Source organism: Cetorhinus maximus, chromosome 1, assembly GCF_964194155.1.
Source record: "Cetorhinus maximus chromosome 1, sCetMax3.hap1.1, whole genome shotgun sequence".
NCBI lineage: Eukaryota > Metazoa > Chordata > Chondrichthyes > Lamniformes > Cetorhinidae > Cetorhinus > Cetorhinus maximus.
The window spans coordinates 200,669,279-200,692,892 of NC_135879.1; the positions used below are offsets into that span (position 1 = coordinate 200,669,279).

General features: G+C 43.3%; 1 protein-coding gene across 1 annotated transcript in view; it reads left to right on the plus strand.

Annotated features, from left to right (window-relative positions):
- LOC144686486 (A disintegrin and metalloproteinase with thrombospondin motifs 12-like) overlaps positions 1 to 23,614 on the plus strand; it is a 665,462-nt gene that overhangs the window by 111,088 nt on the left and 530,760 nt on the right. The window contains exon 3 of the mRNA XM_078551763.1: positions 23,327 to 23,501. Within this exon, the coding sequence (XP_078407889.1) occupies positions 23,327 to 23,501 (175 nt within the window). The remainder of the gene's footprint in view (positions 1 to 23,326; positions 23,502 to 23,614) is intronic.

Consider the following 23,614-nt stretch of genomic DNA (forward strand, 5'->3'; position numbering starts at 1 on the left):
TGTAGAGATGGGGGGGCGGGTGGGTGGAAATGTGTACCTGTTTGTGGTTCCAGAATAACAGCACTGCCTCATTTAATTTACAGCAGGCTGTCAAAGTCAGATCCATTAGAGGAAAGTAAATGGTCTACAGCACAATTCAATGCGAAGGACTCTGGTTACCTTTACATTTATGGAGAGAAGAATAGACAAAGACAAACTTTGACCTGTTAATTATTAATATGATGGGTATAAATCTCTGGTCAAGAAATACTTTACCAAAGCTGGAGTGGGGGTTGAGTTTCTTTCTTGCATTTGAGGGAACACTTCCTTAGCTTCAAACTGCTATTTCAAACCTAACAGTCTCTCTCGTGCCACATTCCATCATTGATTGCCTCTTGCTTTGATCTCATTGTGGTCCCTTAGACCAATAATTATTGATAATCTTTGGTGCAGCTTACCTTTCGTTTCAGCACACAAAATAGGAACCTGGTAGTCATTCTTCTACATAGGTCAGTATTTTAATTGAAAGGTGCATTTAGCTCACATTGATAAGGTGACACAGATAATCTGTCACTTTGGAGGCAAACAGCTGTCACCCACAACCCCCAAAAGGTAAACACTTTCAAAAAATAGAATGTGAAGCCAAGAGGAGCAGGGTTACTTCTTCTGGCTAAACTCTGCTACTGGCGGCCACTGCCAACCGCAACATCCCTCTTGCTGTTTTCTCTGACTCTCCACTCTCGGGATTTACCCGAGGCTCCTGCCAGTAAGGTATGTATGCCAAAATTCAATCCTCCTGAAAGGCAAGCTTGTTATTTATTCATTCATGGGATGTGAGCATTGCTGGCTAGGTCAGTATTTATTTCTCATCACTAATTGCCCTTGAAAAGGTAGTGGTGAGCTGCCTTCTTGAAGCTCTGTTGTTTGTGTGGTGAAGAGACTCTCACAGTGCTGTTCAGGACTTTGACCCAGCACTGATGAAGGACAGGTGATAAATTTCCAAGCCAGGATGGTGTGTGACTTGGAGGGGAAATCGCAGGTAGAGGTGTCTTTTGAGATGATAGAGATCGTTGGTTTAGGAGATGCTGTCAAAGAAATCTTGGCGATTTGCTATGGTGGATCTTGTATATAATATACATTGCAGCCATGGGTCACCTATGGTGTAAGGAGTGATGTTCACAGTGGTGGATGGTATGCCAGTCAAGTGGGCTGCTTTATCCTGGATGGTGTCAAGCTTCTTGAGTGTTGGAACTGAACTCACCCAGGCAAGTAGGGTGACTTGTGCCTTGGAAACGATGGACAGCTTCGGGGAGTCAGGAGATGAGTTATTCTCTGCAGAATTTCCAGCCTCTGAGATGTTCTTGTAGCCACAGCCTTTATACTGGTCCAGTAAGGTGATTGGTCCAATTGAGTTTCTGGTTAATAGTAACCTTCAAGATGTTGATGTTGGAGAATTCAATGATGGTAATGTCATTGAATGTCATGGTTAAATTATTCCTTTTTGGAGAAGATCATTGTCTGGTGTGGCGTGAATGTTATTTGCCAGTTATCAAACCAAGCCTGAATGTTGTTCAGGTGTTACAGTATGCAGGCACAGACTGCTTCAGTATCTGAGGAGTTGAGAATAGAACTGAACACTGCAATCATGGAGGGTACATCACATAACTTGTAAGTTGAACTAGTCGGTTAGTGGATTCCCTTTCAGACAACCTATGTTTGAATCTAAGTTTAGATTGATGTTGAAGTGCTGATTTTCCAGTTAATGGTCTAGATGTTACACTCCCCTGCCAGCGGGTTTGAAGATGGGGGTAGGGGGGGGGACGCTCGGAAATCCAGCATGGAGCAGAGGAGGTGTCGGGAGGGAGGCCCACCCACCCTTGAGCCTATTGAGTCCCTTACTGGCCTAGGGCCTCATCTCACTGCGACTGGTATGTTAACTGCGGTAGTGGAGGCCCACACCAAGCGGGAAGATGGGCAGCTTTAGCTACGTAGGCTGGTGCTAGGCCCCTTGGGGGTACCTTGGGCCAATCATGGGTACCCCATCCCCCCATCAGTTCATCAACCCCCTTTAACTCTCCTCCAGGCTTCTTGAACTCGGCCCTCCTTTGCTAAGAAGCCCGACCCTGGACTTACCTGGGCTCTTTGGCATGGTAGAATTGCCTGTATTCCCAGCAGTGGCCACCATGCCTGCCTGGTGCTGCTGGAACTAAAGAGCTGCCAGCTGGGTGAAGATAGCGCCGGATGCCAGAAGTCCTGCCACTGGACATGGCCCCACTATTTTCGCAGGGGGGAGAATAGGAGCAGGTTTCAAATTGACATCCTTGGTTCACGGAGGCAGCCACCCATATAAAAAGCAGTTGCCTCTAATCATCTTTGATTTTCACACCCCAGCTAGGGGTGGGAATCATGACATGTGCAGATTAGACCTGGTGGGAACAGGTCTAACCTTTCTGTGGTTGCTTATATAGATGAGGTACCCTTTTGGAGAAGTAAGGTTTTGGATATTGTCCCAAGACTCTTTTGGGCAAGGCCAGGTGTCTTTGGGAGAGGTATGGTGCCCTTTGAGATTGTTAAAACATGAATATGTTTAAAAGTGCATAAACATATTTGAACTGTCAAGGCTAATTGGAACTGTCAATTGGAACTGTCAAGCTGCCAAGGCATCCAAAGTTCCTGCTCTTTAAATGCTTTAAAAAAAAACCTGTCTGCAGTGTTTAAAAAGAATCAGTACTTGCTATTTCACTCTGTCTGTTGACATAAGCCTGAGGGATATCATTACTGGATTAATGCTGCATGACTGATTTCACAACCTTTCATTATCTCAGTAGGATGCTTCTCAGTTCACAGTTGATCGACAGCTCCAAGTGGTTTACTACTCTTTGAAGTGGGCTATAAATTCCAAAGCTTGTTTTTGTAAGGGATTAAAGGAAGTTAAATGTAGCGAATGGATTTTTGTCGACAAGAGTGTATTTTTTTTTAAATAGTGAATTTTTCAATAGACACTTAATAACTGCATTTTATCTCATCTCAGCATGGGCCCTGACGTCTGCCCATGGTGTGTATTGCGTGACTTGGCATGGTATGTGTAAGAGTAAAGGGTGGTGGTTGGAAGAATGTGTTAGTATGTGTTGGCAATAAGTTTGCTTAGAGGCTAAAAAGGGCCATGGGGGATAGATGGAGGGGCATAGGTTGGCATGGAGTGTGTGAGGGGCCATGGCGGATGGGTAGAAGGGTATTGGTTGGCATAGAGGGTATGATGGGTCATTTTGGGATGGGTAGAGGGGCATAGGTTGGCATAGAGGCTATGAGATGCTATGGGGGATGGTTAAGAGGCATGGGTTAGCATGGAGGGTATTAGGGGCCATGGGGATGATGAGGGGCATGAGGTGGCATGGATGGGGCATGGGGAGTATGTGGCAGGGATGTGAGGGATAAGGGCTAGAGGGCTATTTTATATATATTTTAAAACTTCCACACAGTGTTGGTGCACTTCTGCCCATTCACCTTCACACAAAAAGATTTTGCGATCTACATGTAGAATGTTTAGTTAAGTTAATAAAGCTGATCATTTGATAGACAACCATGGAGTGAGCAAAATAAATTCCAGCCACAATCTAGAGTTAGTTTTCACTTCTTCTAACATCCAATCATTGTAAAGTGCTATTTTGGCCATTGCGCTTCTACTTTCCTCCCTCTTATCTGCTAAAGAAAGATGAAAGAAAGGAATTCATAAAATCACAGAATCATACAACACAGAAGGACGTAATTCAGCCCATCAAATTTGTACCAACCCTTTTGAAGTACTGTCCAGTTAGTCCATTTCCATCTTTCTTCATATCTCTGCAATTATTTTCTCTTTCAAGTATTTACCCAACACCCTTATGAAGGCTACTATTAAACCTGTTTCCACAACCTGATTGGGCAGTGCATTACAAATCCTAATCCTGTGTTGCATACAGAAGTTTTTCCTCATGTTGCCTCTGTTTTTTTGCCAATCACCCTAAATCTGTTTCCTCTGTTTATTGACCCTTCACAAACCAAACCCCCACAAAACAACAGTCACTGCATTTCGCCTTGATAACAAGAAGGCTAAACACACCCTGAATGTGAACTTCTGCGGCAACCTTGTACAACATGACCCCAGTACCACTTACCTTTGAGCGAAGCTGGACCACAAGCTACCCCGCGACCACCTGAAGAAGGTAGCCTCCAAGACAAAGTCACGAGTCAACTTGATCCAGAAACTAGCAAACACCAGTTGGGGAGCCTCAGCACTGTATGGCGGACTTCAGCGATGGTAGTCGTTCACTCTGTAGCTGAGTACTGTGCACCAGTGTGGACCAGAAGTGGCCGTTTCAACTGGTCAATGCTTAACTGAACACTGCAATGAGATGCATCATTGGAACCCTCAAGTTGACTCAACACCCTGGCTACTTGTGTTGGCACATGATGCCACCCCCCCCCCCCACCCCACTGACCACCATGGTGCAGCAACCACCTGTGAAGATCAGTGAATCGAGTAAAATAAATGCTTTCTCATCCACCAATACCTCGCCAACGTCCTTCACCTCCTCATGAAGTCACGTAAGGCCTTTTAGACCCATGCACACAACCTCAGACAACGTGATTTGAACCCTGAGGGAACTTGGAAAGTCACGAACAAACACCTCATGAAAGACCTGGCACAGAAGGTCCCTGGTTTTACCCTCCCATGAGGTTCATGGACATCCCTAAGTCGCATCTGTACAAACCATGGCAGATGGGGATACCAGATGCACAAATGGGAAATTAAAATCTCTCCTGTATGTGACTGTGGTCACCCAGAACAGACCATGGAACACATAACAACTCAATGCCCAGCTCATAAACATGAAGGAAGTATTACAACGATACACACCGCCACTCCTGATGTAATATCCTGGCTTGACCACTTTGATGTAAAATTATACAAGTACTGGATCCCTTATCCAGCATCCAAATCCGGAAGGATCTGAAAACCAGCAGTTTGAAATTGGCACGCAAACCCTTTTGTTATTTATTTGATTTTCCTTATTCTGTGACATTTTGTTACCTTAGTTTCAGGAAAGGCTCTACTGTATCTCTTCCTCCAGCTGTCCGCTCCTTCTTAACTGACAGGTGACCTTGTCAAAGAAGTCTGGGAGTGTTATTTCTGTTACTATCGGCTATGCCGGTTGTATCGGGGATGCCAGGAAAATACTGGGAGAATGCGCCTGGATGGCCCCCTGGCTTCTGGGGAGCATGAAAAAGAGCCTTGCACATACTACAAGTACAGGACCTAAAATCCCCAAATCTGGCACATGTCAGGTCCCGAGCTTCCCAGATACAGGACGGGTACTTGTAGTTATTGGTTTATACCCAAGCCACATAAAAGAAGAAGATTGACCCTTCAGCCATTGGAAACAGTTTCTCTTAATTTACTCCTGTCTAAACACTTCATGACTTTAAACACCTCCATCATATCTCCCGTTATTCTTTTGTGCTCTAAGGAGAACTCCAGCTTCTCTGGCCTATCCACGTAGCCGTAATTCCTCATCCTTGGAACCAGCGCTCACCTCTACCCTCTCCAAAAACTTCACTTCCTGCCTAAAGTGTGGTACTCAAAGTTGAAGATAATATTGCAGCCATGGCCAAACAATGTTCTCCGTGGGTTTAACATGACCTCTTCACTTTTGTACTCTTTGGTGAGATTTTAATCCCTTCAAAACACATCCATTTAGACAGAGTTAACATCAGAGCCTATGCCTTTATTTATAAAAGCCAGGGCCCCATATGCTTTATTAGCTGTTTTATGAACCTGTCTTACTGCCTTCAAAGGCTTGTGCGCAACAGCCTCAGGTCTTTGTTTATGTACTCCCTCTAAAATTAAATTAAATTTAAATTAAATTTTTTTTAAAAATTAGCACGTAATCTTTCTCCAGCCAAAATGTAATCCCTCACAATTTTCTGCACTGATTTTTATCTGCTGTCTGTATGCACACTCCACCAGCCATTCTATCTTCTTTTGAAATCTTTTGCTATTGTTCTCACTGTTTACTGCATTTCCAAGTTTTGTTGCACCTGCAAATTTTGAAATTGTGCCTTGCACCCCAAATCCAAGTCATTAATGCATATCAAAACAGCAGTGGTCCTAGTACTGAACTCTGGGCAACATTGTACATCTCCAGTCGGAAAAATAGCTATTCACAACAACTTTGTTTTCTATCACTTATCTGATTTTCTACCCATGCTGTTATTACCTCCATTATCCCTTGTGTTTTGGCTTAACAAGCCTAATGTGTAGTACTTTATCAAATGCTTGTGAAAATTCATATACACATCTACTGTGCTGCCCTCATGTACCCTCTCATGTACCTTATCAGGAAAAGGCAATTAAATTATTGAAAAATATTTTGTCATCAACAAGTCCATGCTGGCCCTCCTTTATTAGTCAATGCTTGTCCAAGTGGATGTTAATTTTCTCCTGAATGATTGCTTCACAGAATCATAGAATCTTAATGGCACAGAAGGAGGCCATTCGGCCCATCATGTCTGCACTGGTTCTGTAGATGAGCATTATGACCTAGTGCCACTGCCCTGCCTTTTCCCCGTACCCTTGTACATTGTTTCTATTCAAATAATCATCTAATGTCTTCTTGAATGCCTCAATTGTGCCTGCCTCCACCACACTTCCAGGCAGTGCATCCCAGACCCGAATCACTTGTGTGAAAAAGTTTTTTCTCATGTCACACTTGCTTCTTTTGCAAATCACTTTAAATCTTTGTCCTCTCGTCCTTGATCCTTTTGAGTGGGAACAGCTTCTCCCTATCTACTCTATCCAGCTCTCTCATGATTTTGAACATCTCTATCTAATCTCCTCTCCACCTTCTTCTCCCCAAGGAGAACAGTCCCAACCTCTCCAATCTATCCTCGTAGCTGAAATTTCTCATCCCTGGAACCATTCTTGTAAACCTCTTCTGCACTCTCTCCAGTATGTTCAGATCTTTCCTGTAATATGGTGCCCAGAACTGTACACAATATTCTAGCTGAGGTCTAACGTGTGCCTTATATAAATTCAGCATAACCTCCTTGCTTTTGTACTCTATGCCCCATTAATAAAGCTCAGGATACTATATGCTTTATTAACTGCTCTCTCCACCTGTCCTGCTATCTTCAATGATCTATGCACATATACACCCAAGTCTTTCTGCTCCTGCACCCCCTTCAAAATTTCACCCCTTGTTTTATATTGTCTGTCCATGTTCTTCTTCCAAAATGCATCACCTCACACTTCTCCACATTGAACTTCATCTGCCACCTATCCACCCACTCCACCAGCTTGTCTATGTCCTCTTGAAGCCACACGCCATCCTCCTTGCAGTTCACAACTACTTCGTATCATCCGCAAACTTTGAAATTGTACCCTGCACACCAAGATCTAGATCATTAATTTATATCAGGAACTGCAAGGGTCCCAATGCCAATCCCTGGGGAACTCCACTACAAACCTTCCTCCAGCCTGAAAAATATCCATTGACCATTACTCTCTGCTTCCTATTCTTCAGCCAATTTTGTATCCATGTTGCTACTGCCCCTTTATCCCATGAACAATAACTTACATCACAAGTCAGTTCTGTGGCACTGTGTCAAGTGCATTTTCAAAGTCCATGTATACCAACAGCATTACCCTCATCGACCTTTTCTGTTACCTGTTCAAAAACTCCAGCAAGTTAGTTAAACATTATTTCCCCCTTAGAAATCCATGCTGGCTCTTCCTTATCAACCATATTTTTCCATGTGACTACTAATTCTATCCTGAATAATTGTTTCTAGAATCTTGCCCACCACTGAAGTTAAACTGACTGGTCTGTAATTGCTGGGCTTATCCTTGTGACCTTTTTTGAACAAGGGTGTAATTTTTGCAATTCTCCAGTCCTCTGGCATCTCTCCTGAGTCTAGGGAAGAATGAAAGATTATGGCCAGTGCTCCTGCAATTTCTACTCTCACTTCCTTCAATATCCTCGGATGCATCTCTTCCGGTCCCGGAGCCTTGTCAACTTTAAGTACCGACAGTCTATTCAACATTTCCTCCTTATCAATTTTGAACCCTTCTAGTGACAGAGTTTCCTCGTCTGTCACCATGGCCTGGGTATCATCTACCTCCTTGATAAAGACGGATGCAAAGTATTCACTTAATACCCCTGCCATGGCCCCTTTGTCCACATGTAAATTCCCTTTTAGGCCCCTAATCGGCCCTACTCCTCCTCTTACCAACCTTTTACTATTTATATGCCTGTAGAAGACTTTGGGATTCCCCTTTATGTTGGTTGCCAGTCTTTTCTCATCATCCCTCTTTGCTTCTCTAATATGCTTTTTTACCTCCCCTCTGGACCTTCTGTATCCCTTTTGGTTCTCAACTGTATTTTCTACCTGACACATGTCATAAGTGCACTTTTTCTTCTTTATCTTAATTTCTATCTCCCTTTTCATCCAGGGAGCTCTGGATGTGTTTGTCCTACCTTTCCCTTTCGATGGAATATATCTTGACTATGCCCAAACCAATTCATTTTTGAAAGTAGCCCATTGTTCTAAACACATCTCCAACACTAATGTTGAATTGATTGGCCTGCAGGTTTAGTCAAGTTTGATCCATCAAGGGAATAACGCTTGCAATTTTTCTGTCCTTTGGCACTACCCATCTAAGGAAGATTGAAGGATTCTGGCCAGCACTCTGCAATTTCTACTCTTACTTCCTTCAGTTAAATAGGATGCATCCCACCTGGACTGGTGACTTGCCCTTTTAATTATTACCAGTTCCTAATAGCTCCTCTTTACTTTTTTACCTCATCCAGTACTGTAGCAACCTTCTCACTGTTGACGTCAGTAGTGGCTCAGTTGGTAGCATTTGTACTCCTGAATCACAAGGTTCTGGGTTCAAGTCCCACTCCAGGATTTGATCAAAAAACCAAGGCTGGCACTCCATTGAGGGAGTGCTGCACTGTTGGAGATACTGTTGTTTGGATGAGATGTTAAATCACGGTGCCATCTACCTACTCAGGTGGATGTAAAAGATGCCATGCCACTACTTTTCAGAAGAGCTGGGGAGTTATCTCTGGTGTCCTGGCCAATATTTATCCCTCATTCAACAACAGAAGGAACAGATAATTTTTGTTTATTTTGTTTTGTCACTTTAGTTTTGCTTCTGTCAGATGAAAGTGATGTGGTATTTACACGTTGTGTTTTCTAAACTTTTATTTATGCTTGCAAATACCTCAAGATGGTGCCTCTTGAAAGTAATACATGTTGCCTGCAGTGACTTAATGCAAATGTCACATGTTGAAAAGTGTCTGTTTGGAATCGATGTGGATTGCGTGGTGAGGCTGGTCCTGATGGTGGCTACGTAAATGAGGTGTGCAGTCAGTTATCCACAAAAGTTACAAAACAAAAAAGGAATAGGGGTAGGCCATTCAGACACTTAGGCCTTCTTCCCCCCCTCAATTGGATCAATAAGATCTGCACCTCAGCTTCATTTTCCCACCTTCGCAATGTGCCTTAGATTTTAAGTATTAACCTATGGCAATCTTGAAGGCTCCAGTTATCCATACACATTCTTACAACATGTCTGTTCTAGATTTACCTAACTATGCATTCTGGCGATGCAATATGTAGTCTTCCATGCTGGAATGCACAGAATGTATGGTTTCAAATAACATTCATGGCTATGTGTAAGAATACAATTCTGTTGTCTAAACTGAGTACTGGACAAACAATCAAGCTCCTGATGGGCTAGAGAAAGGGGTTCAGCTCCTTGACGGTGAGGTCTTAAAATTTGTGCTTTGGGTGGGGGATGCGTGCTGGCATTTGAAAAATACAAATAGAACTGCTGGGAATGCAGACTAGGCCCATCAGCTATCACTGGCGAGGGAAGACAGAACTCCTTTTACAGAGCTCACTTTTGTATTGCATCTTACTAATAGGTTTATTTCCATGTAAATAACCACAACTAATTCCATTCCTGCTCTTGTGTAATAGGTCATCCACTACCTCATCTATATTGAAGAACCTTCGAGTGCAGAAGGAGCCCATTTGGCCCATTGTGCTTGTGGCTGCTCTTTGAAAGAGCTGTTCATTTAGCCCCATTCCCCTGCTGTTTCCCTATCGGCTTTTTGAAAGTTACTGTTGAATCTGTTTTTACCACACTCTCAAGTGATGTATTCCGGGTCATAACTCACACAAATAAACTCCCCGTATCTCCTCAGCTTTTTATCATCGATTATTTAAATCTGTGTCCTCCTGCCATTAGAATTCCAGATCCTCTCGTCTCTCCACATAACTGAAGATCCACATCCCTGATACTGTTTTGGTAAATCTCCTCTGCACCCTCTCCAAAGCCATGGCCATTCTTTATAAAGTTTGGTGGCCAGAATTGGATGCAATGGACCAGCTGGTGCCTAACCAGTGATTTATAAAGGTTTACCATAACGTATTTGCCTTGTGCACTGCACCTCTGCTGATAAAGCTAATGATCCTGTCTGCTTTTTTAACTTCATCAACTTGACCTGCCACCTTCAAAGATTTGTAAATGTGAAGCAAGTCTCTCTGCTCCTGCACCCGCTTTAAAATTAAACCGTTTAATTTGTATTTCGGCCCATTTGTACTTTACACATCATTGTGTTACATTTCATCTACCGTGCGTCTGCCCATTTCACTAGTCTGTTTATGTCCTCTGAAATCTGCTACTATTCACCTCGTATTTACGTCAATCTTTGTGTCCTCAAACTTTGAAATTATGCCCCTTATACCCAAGTCCAGGTCATTAATGTATATTAAAAACAGCAGTGACTCTAATACCAGCTCCTGGGGGATATCTTTGTATACTTCAATCTAATCTGAAAAACAACCATTCAGCACGACCCTCTGCTTTTTGTCTTATAGCCAATTTTGTATTTAAATTGCCACTATCCCTTTAGTCAATTTTGCTAACAAGCCTATTAGGTGGTGCTTCATCAAACATCTTTTGAAAGCCCAGCACCAACTGCACCTTGACCTCCAGAACACATGGGAGAGGAGCAGTGAGAGGGAGCAGGAGAGTTGGGGAGGGAAGCAGCAAGCGTGGGAGAAGGTGAGGTGGAGAGACAGGGAGGGAGGTGGCGAGCTGGTGAGTTGGAGGAAGGCAGCGAGAGAGTGGCTCGGGGTAGGTGGCGAACTGGAGGGTGGGGCAAGGAGGCGGTGAGCGAGAGTCTCGGGGGTAAGCAGCAAGCGGGAGGATTGGGGGGAGGCAGCGGGAGAGTGGCTCAGGGGGTAGGCGGCAAACAGGAAAATTGGGAAGGGAGGCAGCAAACACGAATGTCAGAAAAGGAGGCAGCGAGCAGGAGGGTCGGGAAGGGAGGCAGCGAGCGGGAGGGTCGAGGAGGGAGGCGGCGAGCGGGAGCGTCAGGGAGGGAGGCAGCCAGCAGGAGGGTCGGGAAGGAAGGCAGCCAGCGGGAGGATTGAGGAGGGTGGTGGTGAAAAAGAGGATCGGGGGAGGCAAGGAATGGGAGGGTTATGCAGGAAGGCAGTGGAAGAGAGGGTCAGCGGAGGCAGCGAACTGGGGAGTTGAAGGGAAATGGAGAGTTGGAGGGCCAGGGTGAGGTGGCGAGAGAGAGGGTCACAGGGAGGTGGTGAGAGAGAGAAGGTCAGAGGAAGGTGGTGAGAGAGAGGGTCAGAGGGAGTTGGTGAGAGAGAGGGTCAGAGGGGGTTGGTGAGAGAGAGAGGGTCAGAGGGAGGTGGCGAGAGAGAGAAAGTTGGAGGCGGAGACGGTGAGTAGAAGGGTTGGCAGGGAGATGAGAGGGAGGGTTGGAAGTGGAGGCAGGAGAGAGAGGGAGGGTTGGAGGGGGAGGTGGTGAGGGGGGGCTGACGGAGGTGGTGAGAGGGAGAGTTGAGGGAGGTGGCGAGAGAGAGGGTCAGGGGAGGAGGCGAGAGGGAGGGTTGCGGTGAGTGGTGAGACAGAGGGTTGAGGGAGGCACCATTTATTTACTTGATGGATGTAAATGCAGAAAAATGATACTGAGCTGGTTGTCGATTTGTTCCACAATTTGTTTGATTTATTTATGATGGTGAATCCATGTTATTAAAATTTATGGCATTGGTTGGCATGCATATAATACTCCGGGAGCATGGAGACTTTAGTGCAACTCTGCATCTATGGGAAATGAATGCAATTGGATCCATCAAGATCTGGGGATAGAATATGAAATCTTGATTTCCACAGGAGTTTACTGCAACTCCAGGGCGAACAAGAGCATTCTTTTTCGGTATAAACTGGCACCAGAAATCCTTGGGGGGAGCATCCTGGTTTAAGTGTTGACCCTGCTGAAGTGTTGCAAAATCAGGAGGTGGTTGCTTTTTGGAAATGTCGATGGTGGGCATCTGCACCACCTGGAGTGCATTTCCATGTCTGCCAGTTGAAGCAGGTTGATAATTTCGAGGAATCTGCCAACTTTGAGGTGGGTTGTTGTGTGGCTCTTTCTGGAAAGATGCCACCTGCATCATTAGTTTATAGCGGGATGTAAAACACCACATGTTTATTAATTCTTAAAGGCATTAAGCCTTTGCCTTCAGCTGGATCCCTTTTCCACTGACTGCCACTAGACCTACAGATCAGCTGATGAGTTCCCAGGTTTGCCCATCACCCCTATGGTCCCTTACAGACACTGGCACTCAGTCTAACGAAGCTTCCATTTTAAAATTGCCATACTTGTTTTTAAATCCCTCCCTGACCTCACCTCTCCCTATCTCTGTAACCCCTTTCAGTTCTAACATGATCACAGACTAGTTGGCATTTTCTTTTTGTTGCTGGTATTGTTTGACAGGTATGTTGGTCAAGACATGGGCAGAATTTCATGTGCTTTGAAACATCCACTGGAATAGCTGAAGAGGGGCTTGGTTTAACACTGATCTGAAAATGGCATCTCTTGTCAATGCAGCAGTCCTGCAGTACTGCACTGGAATGCCAGCCTAGATTTTGTCTCACATCCTGTGCTGGGATTATTTGGTTGCTCACTTCTGTATAGCTCAGTTGCACACACTTGGTAATGTATTTAAACACTGGGCTATTATCTTGTGTCTGTGAAAGGAATTTGAAGTAATGGGGCGTGCTGTACTAGTGTCATCATATTGCTGATTACAGTGGCTGTTTCAAATTATTTGTTTTGCATATAAATAAGTAAAACTAAAATATTACACTGATATTCTGAAGAATGCAATTATTATAATGCCTTTTGCAGTGCCAATAAATTAAGAATGTTTTTCTCTGTGCAGGCTTACTGCATGATATATGAACAAGATAGCATGATATATGAACAACAATTGCCCTGGGGTTAGGGAGGAGAAATTTTGGCTTGAGTTCTCACTCATGATCGCTATCAGAAGATTTCTTCTGGAAAGTACACATTGTGGGTGTTGTTTGAGATTAGGATTAGAATTTGACTGTGATTAACAATTAGTGCCCTGGCACTCATTGTTATGACAAATGGCCACTTTTGTGAAATGTTGGTAAGCAGCCAGTAACTGCAATCCAGCAAGAGTCAATACCTGGGGGGTATGTGGGCTGATGTGACGGGGAATAGTAAATGTATGACAAAATAGCTTTATCCGCAAGCTCTGACCTCGTTGTATTAACATTCTGACCTCTTAAGGGTTTCCGTTATTTTCTTCCAACGTCTAGCTATGGGAAAACCACAAAATGGTGATTGTCACCAGCTGTTGATGACACAACATTTAAAAGATGTAGGAGGCCCGGATCAACATTTTTCCACACCGCCACACAAAATGTCCTTTTAGTAGTATTTCCTAAACGTTACTCTGAATATCCATTCATAGCCTATAAAAGATATGCTGTTAACATAAGTTGGATATAATTAAACTAATAATATTTAAAAATACAGGATCCAGCACAGGCTCCATGCTCTTATCCTTGGCTATTTATCCAAAAGGGCTCTTTTTTTTTTTGAAAAGTATAGGCCAGAGATTTGAGGATTTCTGACCATCTGCCTGAAATGTAGCAGGGCAGAGCTTGGACCCAGCCATCAGCCCTGGCTTTGACCCTGTCTCAAAAAAAAGAGGATGAGCTAATTTGCATAATATGGGCCGTTATCCATGGTGTTTTTGGCACTACTGGGCATCTGCTCTGCCACTTGATTGGTGGGTGGCAGCACAGGTCCATCTGGCCTAAGTGTCCCAACAGAAAAGCGCCTGACAACAATGTGCTTGGATCTGGCATTGTGGGGTTCATCTACGGCTATTGTATGGCAAGAATGCACATTTCATGCCATATGGTGAACGCAAGTGGGGCGGACACATCATGTACATTTCATTCAGATATCCTAGAAGGAGATAGGATCACTTTTGTTTCAATTTAGACCATAAGACATAGGAGCAGAAATTAGGCCATTCGGCCCATCGAGTCTGCTCCACCATTCAATCATGGCTGATAAGTTTCTCAACCCCATTCTCCCGCCCTGTCCCCGTAACCTTTGATCATAAGACCATAAGACCATAAGACATAGGAGCAGAAATTAGGCCATTCGGCCCATCGAGTCTGCTCCGCCATTCAATCATGGCTAATAAGTTTCTCAATCCCATTCTCCCGCCTTCTCCCCGTAACCTTTGATCCCCTTACCAATCAAGAACCTATCTATCTCGGTCTTAAATACACTCAATGACCTGGCCTCCACAGCCTTCTGTGGCAATGACAATGTTTACGTCTAAATGTTGCATGTTTTCTAACAGGTCAAGACTATTTGGAGCAAATGATTGCCGAGCTGCAAATTTGGAATTAAAGTTTAGAAATTTCTCTTTTTAAGATCTTCAATGCCTTTAGCAGCAGTGATATCCCTCCCCTTGCTCTGCTGCAACAAAGATGATACGCCACTTGTTTTCAATGTGACAATCTTCCTGACCCTGGGATGTGAGATGGAGTCAGGAAAACTTCCATGTAGCAGGCAGAATTTCTAACCAACTCCAGTACATGAACCGGGAGATAGCGAACCATTGAGGGCTAATGAGGTTGGGATAATTGGCTAGCAGGACTTAATGCAGAACACGAAGTAAGCTGGAGTTTATGTAGGTTGGGAAGATAGGAAGGATTGCATTAGAGAGATTGAGCTTGGTTATGAATAAGAGTATCTGTGGCAGTTGGGGTGAGACAGAGGAGGAGGCATTCAGCAAGTTAGCAAGTTTTGTGATGGGAGAGAAAATTAGGGCCAGAATATTGCCGTCGGCGTGCAGGGGTGGGCCCGACACGCCGACGCGTAAAATGATGTGAAATGACGTCGGGCGTGCGTCCCAATATCATCACGCGTCATTTCGATCCTTCATTCAGTAGGCGCGCGCTGGAGGTGGCTGCGCATCCGCTGAACTGTCAAAAGCCTATTAAGGCCATTAAAAAAATAATCAAGCTTATTAACAATGCTGCCTGTCCAACCTTCCTATCTCTGATGTGGAAGCACTTGATTCTGATGTCAAAAATAAAATGACATGATTTGAAGCCTATTTTATTTCATGCATGGGCTAATTTAATACGTCAGCAAGAGACATTTCTTAAATGGAATTTGAGTTACATGCAAGATTATTCATCATGCATTTCATTTATACACAAAGTCACTTAAATCATGTACATTGGCGAACACAACAGGGTGTTATGATTCACAAAGAAGCCAGTGGGCCATCATTACACTACTGAATTCCTAAATGTGGGAATCTGAGTCCTGTTTGTTTAAGTAAAACTCTTTTCTACCCCATTCTTTATTTTTAAAACTAGATAATTCCTCCAGTGCAGTGACAAGAATTCGCTGTAAAGCCGACAAGTGCATTGATTCACAGAAAAACCCTTTATCTCAGAAAAGAAGCTGCAACTAGTGGAAAAGATACAGAAAATAAAAACACATGGGAATTACTGAGAGGTGCAACAACTATAGAGCAGTTTAATGGTGGACTTTATTTATCCTGATATAGACTGGGGTAGTAATAGTGTAAAGGACTGAGAGTAGGGAGGGTTTCTGAATTGTGTTCAGATGAATTTTCTGGATCAATATGTTTCCAGCCAGTGAGGAAGGAGGCATTACTGGATCTGGTTCCGGGGAATGAGGTGGGCCAGTTGGATCAGGTGTCAGTCAGGGAATATTTAGGGGACAGGTTTCATAACATCGTAAGGTTTAAGTTAACGATGGAAAAGGAAAAGGAGCAATCCAGAGTAAGAATAATTAATTGAGGCTGGGCCAGTTTCAGTAGGGTTCAGTAGCTCTGGCCCAGGTAAAGTGGAATTAAACATAAGCAAGCAAAGCTGTAACAGAACAATGGGTTGCCTTCAAAGAGGATATGGTTTGGGTATAGTTGATGTACATTCCCACAAGGAGAAAAGGTAGGACAAACAAAGCCAGAGCCTCGTGGATGACAAAAGAGAGAGAGAGTAAGATGAAGCAGAAAAAAGGTATAGAAGTCAAGCTGATTATACAAGTGAGAACTGTGCTGAATGTAGAAAGTTCAGAGAGGAAGTGAAAAAAGTAATGAGAGCAGAGGGTATGAGAATTAGCCTGGCAGCCACCATGAAAGAAAATCCAAAATGCTTCTATAGGCATATAAAACAGTAAAAGGTTAGCAAAAGGAGGGGTGGGGCCAGTCAGGGATTAAAAAGGAGATTTACACATGGAGACAGGGCATAGCTGAGGTATGTATTTTGTATCTCTCTTGACCAAGGAAACAAATGCTGCCAAAATCAGAGTGGAAAAGGCGATAGTTGAGACAGTGCATTGGTTAAAAATTGGTAGTCGTAGAAAGGCTGGTTGTATTTAAAGTTGACATGTCATCAGGGCCGGATGAGATGCATGTGAGGATACCGAGGGAAATAAAGGTAAAAATTGAGGGGGTGCTGGCCATGATTTTCCAGTCCTCCTTAGATACAGGTGAAAAAGGATTTCTATATCCCCCCTCTAATCCTTCTACCAATCACTTTAAATCTTTGCCCTTTCGCCACTGTCCTAAGGTAAAAAGGCCCTTTCCATCCACTCTAACCAGGCTCCTGACAATGTTGTACATTTCAATCAAATTTCCCTTCATCCTTCACTGCTCCAAGGAGAACAACCCCAGCCTATCCAATCTTCCTGCATACTGCAATTTTCCAGTTCTGGCAACCTCCTCATAAATCTCCTTTGTATCCTCTCAAGTGCACGAGGGACTCTTATAGAAAGAATCAAAAGGCAGACTATTATTTAAATGGAGAGAGACTCCAAAAAAGTGCAGATCTGGGTGTTCTTATGCATGAAAAGTTAGCATGCAGGTGCAGCAAGTAATTAAGAAGGCAAATGGAATTTTGGCCTGTATTGCTAAGGAGTTGGAGAACAGAAGATCATAAGAAGTTGGAGTCAGAGTAGGGCATTCAGTCCCTAGAGCCTGATCCTCTGTTCACTGAGATCATGACTGATCTGATTGTGATCTCAATTCTATTTCCTGCCAACCATAACCCTTGACTCTCTTGTAGATCAAAATTCTGTCTAACTTGGCCTTGAGTGTAATATATCCAGATTTGCTGATGATACAAAATTATGTGGGAAGACATGTTGTGATGAGAACATAAGGAATCTGCAAGGGGATATAGTTAGGTTGAGTGAGCAAAAACTTGGCAGATGGAGTTTAATGTAGGAAAGTGTGAGGTCATGTGCTTTGGTAGGAAGAATCAAAAGGCAAACTATTATTTAAACGGAGAGAGACTTCAAAAAAGTGCAGCAGAGAGGGATCTGGGTGTTCTTGTGCATGAAACACAAAAGGTTAGCATGCAGGTGCAGCAGGTAATTAAGAAGGCAAATGGAATTTTGGCATGTATTGCTAGGGGGTTGGAGTTTAAAAATAGGGAAGTCTTGTTACAACTGTATAGGGTGTTGATGAGGCCATGCCTGGCATACTGTGTACAGTTTTGGTCCCTGTATTTAAGAAAGGATATATGGTATTTAAGGCAGTTCAAAAGAGATTCACTAGTCTGATTCCTGGGATGAAGGGGTTGACTTATCAAGAACAGCTAAACAGGTTAGGCCTTTATTCATGAGAGTTTAGAAGAATGAGGGGTGATCTTATTGAAATGTACAAGATTCTGAAGGGGCTTGACAGAGTAGATGTTGAGAAGATGTTTCCACTAGTGGGGGAATCTCGAACTAAGGGACATAGTTACAGAATAAAGGGACATTCATTTAAAACTGAGATGTGAAGGAATTTCTTCTCTCAGAGGGTAGTGAATGCCTGGAATTCTCTACCCCAGAGAGTTGTGGAGGCTAGATCACTGTAAGTATTTAAAGAGCTGGTAGATAGATTTTTGAAATATCGGGGAGCTGAGGGTTATGAGGAGCTGGCACGAAAGAGGAGTTGAGGCCTGGGGCAGATCAGCCATGATCTTATTGAATGGCAGGGCAGGCTTGAGTGGCTGAAGGGCTCCTATTTCTTATGTTCTTATGTACAGAAGAGAAGGATAGAAGAATAAAAGGATATTTGATAGAGGTGTTCATAATCATGAAGGGCCTGGATAGAATAGATAGGGAGAAAGTGTTCCCATTAGTCGAAGGGTAGAGAACCAGAGCACACTGAATTGAAGTGAATGGCAAAAGAATCAAAGGTGACATGAGGAAAAGCATTTTTACACAGTGAGTGATTAGGATCTGATGTGCTGAAGGAAGATTCAATCATGGATTTTTAAAGGGAATTGGATAAACACCTGAAGGAAACAAAATGTGGGGAATGGCAGGGGAGTGGAACTAGCTGTGTTGCTCTTGCAGAGAGCCAGCACAGGCATAACGGGCCAAATGGCCTTCTTCTTTGCTGCAAATATTCTCTGATTCTATCTAGTCTTGATGAATTTAAACTTGCATACAGAGCAACAGTTGGCTATGTCCCAGAAAATCCAATAGAGGAAAAGTGTTTTGCAAGATTATTTGTTATATACAACAGCTTTGGAGACAGACAGACCTAAACGAAACACATGCCATTGTTTTCTTTTCATCCGTTTACTGGATGTGGGCTTTGCTGGCTGGGCCAGCATTTATAGCCCATCCCTAGTTGCCTTTGAGGAGGTGCTGGTGAGCTGCCTTCTTGAACCACTGTAGTCTACGTGGTGTAAGTACGCCCACAGTGTTGTTAGGAAGGGTGTTCCAGGATCTTGACTCAGCAACAGTGAAGGAACGCTGATATATTTCCAAGTCAGGATGCTGAGTGGCTTGGAGGGGAACTTCCAGGTGGTGGTGTTCCCATCTATCTGCTGCCCTTGTCCTTCTAAATTGTAACCGTCGTGGGTTTGGAAGGTGCTGCCTAAGGAGCTTTGGTGAATTTCTGCAGTGCATCTTGTAGATGGCACACACTGCTACTAGTGTGTGTCAGTGATGGAGGGAGTGAATGTTTGTGGAAGGGGTGCCAATCAAGCGGGCTGCTTTTTACTGGATGGTGTCAAGCTTCTTGACTGTTGTTGGAGCTGCACTCATCCAGACAAGTGGGGAGTATTCCATCACACTCCTGACTTGTGCCTTGTAGTTGGTGGACAGGATTTGGGGAGTCAGGAGGTGAGTTACTCATTGCAGGATTCCTAGCCTCTGACCTGTTCTTGTAGCCACAGTATTTATATGGCTAATCCAGTTCAGTTTCTGGTCAATGGTAACCGCCAGGGTGTTGATAGTGGGGGCTTCAGCGATGGTAATGCCATTGAACATCAAGGGGCGATGGTGAGATTTCCTCTTGTTGGAGATGGTCATTGCCTGGCACTTGTGTGGCGCAAATCTTACTTGCCACTTGTCAGCTCAAGCCTGGATATTGTCCAGGACTTGCTGTATTTGGACATGGACTGCTTCAGTATCTGAGGAGTTTGAAATAGTCCTGAACATTGCGCAATCATCAGCGAACATCCCCATGACCTTATGATGCAAGGAAGGTCATTGATGAAGCAGCTGAAGATGGCTGGTCCTAGGACACTGCCCTCAGGAACTCCTGCAGTGATGTCCTGGAACTGAGACGATTGACCTCCAACAGCCACAACCATCTTCCTTTTTGCTAGGTATGACTCCAACCTCTTTGTCAGGAACAATCAGTTCATCTCAAACCTCTTCTGTTAAAGTTTCTACACAACAAACATGAGCGAAAACATTGCTTCTACCAGCCTCAAATCCTACCTGCCGATGATCAGATTGGTTCATTTTTGACAACCTCCAACCCCCTTGAAAAGGTTGATTTTTTTTTTCTCTCTTGTGAAATACTGGCAAATAAAATATGGGTTGAAAGCTGACAGTTTACATCTAAGATGATGTTAGCAAACTATTTAACCACAGGGTATCAGGGCTGAGTTTACTCCTGCTCTCAACCAATGTCCACTCAGATGAACCTCATGTCAGGAATACCTGACCTTTTCCTGCTCAGATCAGCTGTCATGTTCCAATTGTTGATCAGCTAACTCTGTACACACTAAGGATAGAACCAGTGCCCTTCAGGTCTATACAGTTTAGTATGGCACCAGATAGCACCTTATCTACTTGACTACCCAGGAGCGCTGCTGTTTCTAGGCTGCACAACAACAGCCATCTTTTATCAGTTGTTGTGCCTTGTGATTTCCAAAAGTTGGACATAATCGCACTTTTTGATACAAATGCTGGCACTTTCTTCGAATATATTTCACAGATCTCAGCATGTGCCGCAGACTGTAATGCAGTAGTGAGTGTTGTGCCGCTCTGCATTATGTGTGCATATATATGAACATTTGGGCCGTTTTTAGCTGTTGAATCTCAGTTTTCCCCATATGCTGTTAGCATAGTGTTGCTTAGTTTCAGAGCATCTTTCCTTGAGTAATCATTTTCTTTCAGGAAAATTGTATTGCTTTTATATATCAATATAACTGTTCTAATCGTTAACATTTTTTGTATATATCGTCTAAACAAAAATGATTAACAATAGATTTTTATAATCAAATTGAACACCTTAAGAGTTTTTAACAGTTTGTTCTCTTTTCTCAACAATATTATTCATGGTGTTGCTTAGGTGGTGAAATGTTGTGCCTCTTCTGAGCTAAAGCAGCACACTGCAGGGGGTCTTTAGCTTGGCAGTACTTCTTCTCAAGCTCTGCTCCGTGATATAATATTAAGCTGCATCCGCAGTTCACTATTTTGCTGTTGCAACTCAACACTGTCATTCCTTTCTTTTTCAAGTTCTGCTATTTGAAGCATGTACTGTTGAAGTTTTAACCTGAGGTTCAGGACCCCCTTCATGGATGCCTCCACTGCGAGCTATATAACATGAAGTTTTCTTTTCCATATGCTTCTTTACAGCATTCCACGTTATGTCCTGCTCAACCTTCAGTCTTTTCAGGTCAGTGACTTTATTCTCTAGTTCTAACTTTTCACCTTGAAGTGCTGTAAGTTCTTGGAAATCTTTTTCTTTGACTGCCTGAACTTTCCTTTTTGGTCAGGAGCTCATTATGTCTTTCAATATTGGCCTTGAGAATTTCAATATCTGACTGCAACCCATTCAGTTGGTTTTCCATGTTCTCTCTAATGATGATGGAATTTACCCAAACTAGGCTCTGTGACTCTGGCAACCGTTTTCTTACTTCTGAACAGAGGGCACTTTTCAATGGATGCGCTACCTTCAACCCTCAGTGATGCCTCCTTCATCTCACTGTTTACTGAGATTAGCTGCAGCTCTTCGCAACTTCTCAACCCCAGGATAGCAAGACCACCTGTTTCTGTGAAGTAGAACAATGTCTTTTCCTTTGTGCGTCCCTCAGATTTGGGCCGTTTTTAGCTGTTGAATCTCAGTTTCCCCCATATGCTGTTAGCATAGAGTCGCTTGGTTTCAGAGCATCTTTCCTTGAGTAATCATTTTCTTTCAGATTTCCAGGAAAGATCTTCTGGTGCAGTCTGTGCATGATCAGGGGGGAGGCAGTGGCGTAGTGGTATTGCCACTGGACTAGTATTCCAGAGACCCAGGGTAATGCTCTGGGGACCTGGGTTTGAATCCCACCATGGCAGATGTAGACGTTTGAATTAAAAAAAAAATCTGGAACTGAAAGCCTGATGATAACCATGAAACCATTGCTGATTGTTGTAAAAACCCATCTGACTTAATAATGCCCTTTAGGAAATCTGCTGTCCTTACCTGGTCTGGCCTACATGTGACTCCAGACCCACAGCAACGTGGTTGACTCTTAACTGCCCTCTGAATTGGGGATGGGCAATAATTGCTGGCCTAGCCCACATTCCATCAATTAATTAAAAATACGTATTCAGCTTCAGATTTATGGTTATGGGCTCATTTCTCCCTTCCTTTCTGATCTGAATTGACAAAAGTGTTCTTTTCACTGGGAACTGTTGCATGCAGCCATTTCATGTAGTTGTCTGACACATTGTCATCTTTCAGTGTATGGATGTTTTGGTTTCTTTTCCTTCTCATTTGTCCTGTTGCTCTAACTCTGGTATCTAGTACCTATACCATTTTCTTTCTTCATTCTACATATATTTTCCCAGCGATTTGGCTTTCCACAAGCTCTGCAGTTTGATCCCTATCCAAGATATTGCCTTCTATCTTTGAATTTATGTGGTCATCCATAGCCCTTGTATATTTTTCTCACTGCCTGATGTACATTCTTTTGTTGCTGTTTCATTGCCTCAACTATGCTGCCTTTCCCTTGACTTAACTTAAAGCCACTTCTCTGGGTAGTCAGCACCTTCATCTGTCTACTCGAGGCTTCACGTGATCTGACAGTGTCAACAGCCTGCACTTTGTGAGCTTGTCTTTTCCAATCAGATTGTTTTGTGCATCAAGGTGTACAGAGTCCCAAGTGAGCTGCTACCAGCCTTTCGTCTGTTCCTTGATTTTACACTTGCTGGCTCCATTTCATTTTCACATTATTCACTCAGTTTTTCTCTCTCTGGTACTAATTCGGGTTGATTTTTCTCAATCGAATTCAGCATTAAATCCATTTAAAATGTTTGGGTTTTGGTGTTTCTCGCACGCTTGCTGCCACCATGTTATACCTTGTGGTTCCCAGAAACTCGAAATAATCTCTTCGACTTAAATTTCTTCGAATATATTTCACAGATCTCACCATGTGCTCAGGACTGATACATTGTGAATTTGATACACAAGACTGTGGTGCAGTAGTGAGTGATGTGGCACCCTGAATACTTATGCATGCATATGCATGAGCGTATAGTTTCTATATCACATTGGGATAATATAACATTAGCCCTCTAAAATTTTGTAAGTTGTGTAGCTATATAGGAAATTTTGTGTTGTGAAATCAAAGCAATGCAATAACCGTGGAATTAAGTTTAAATTCTGTTTTCTTTTGCAGCACGGTTTGTTCCGTTTACGCAGCGAAGACTATTTTATTGAACCTATTCATGGCCACCCAAGGAAAGAAGAAGAGCAACAACCACACATTATATATAAGAGGCACGCTGTCCAGCAGCCTCAGAGGAAGCGGAATGATTTCACTCCTATGGGCACAGGGACTTGTGGAATACAAGGTAAAGTTAATGACTAATGCACACAATTTCATCAAGATAATATTTCCAGGATGGAAAATAAAATACCATAGTTACAGTTGAAGGTGTAGAGATCTGCTGAGAACCCATATTTT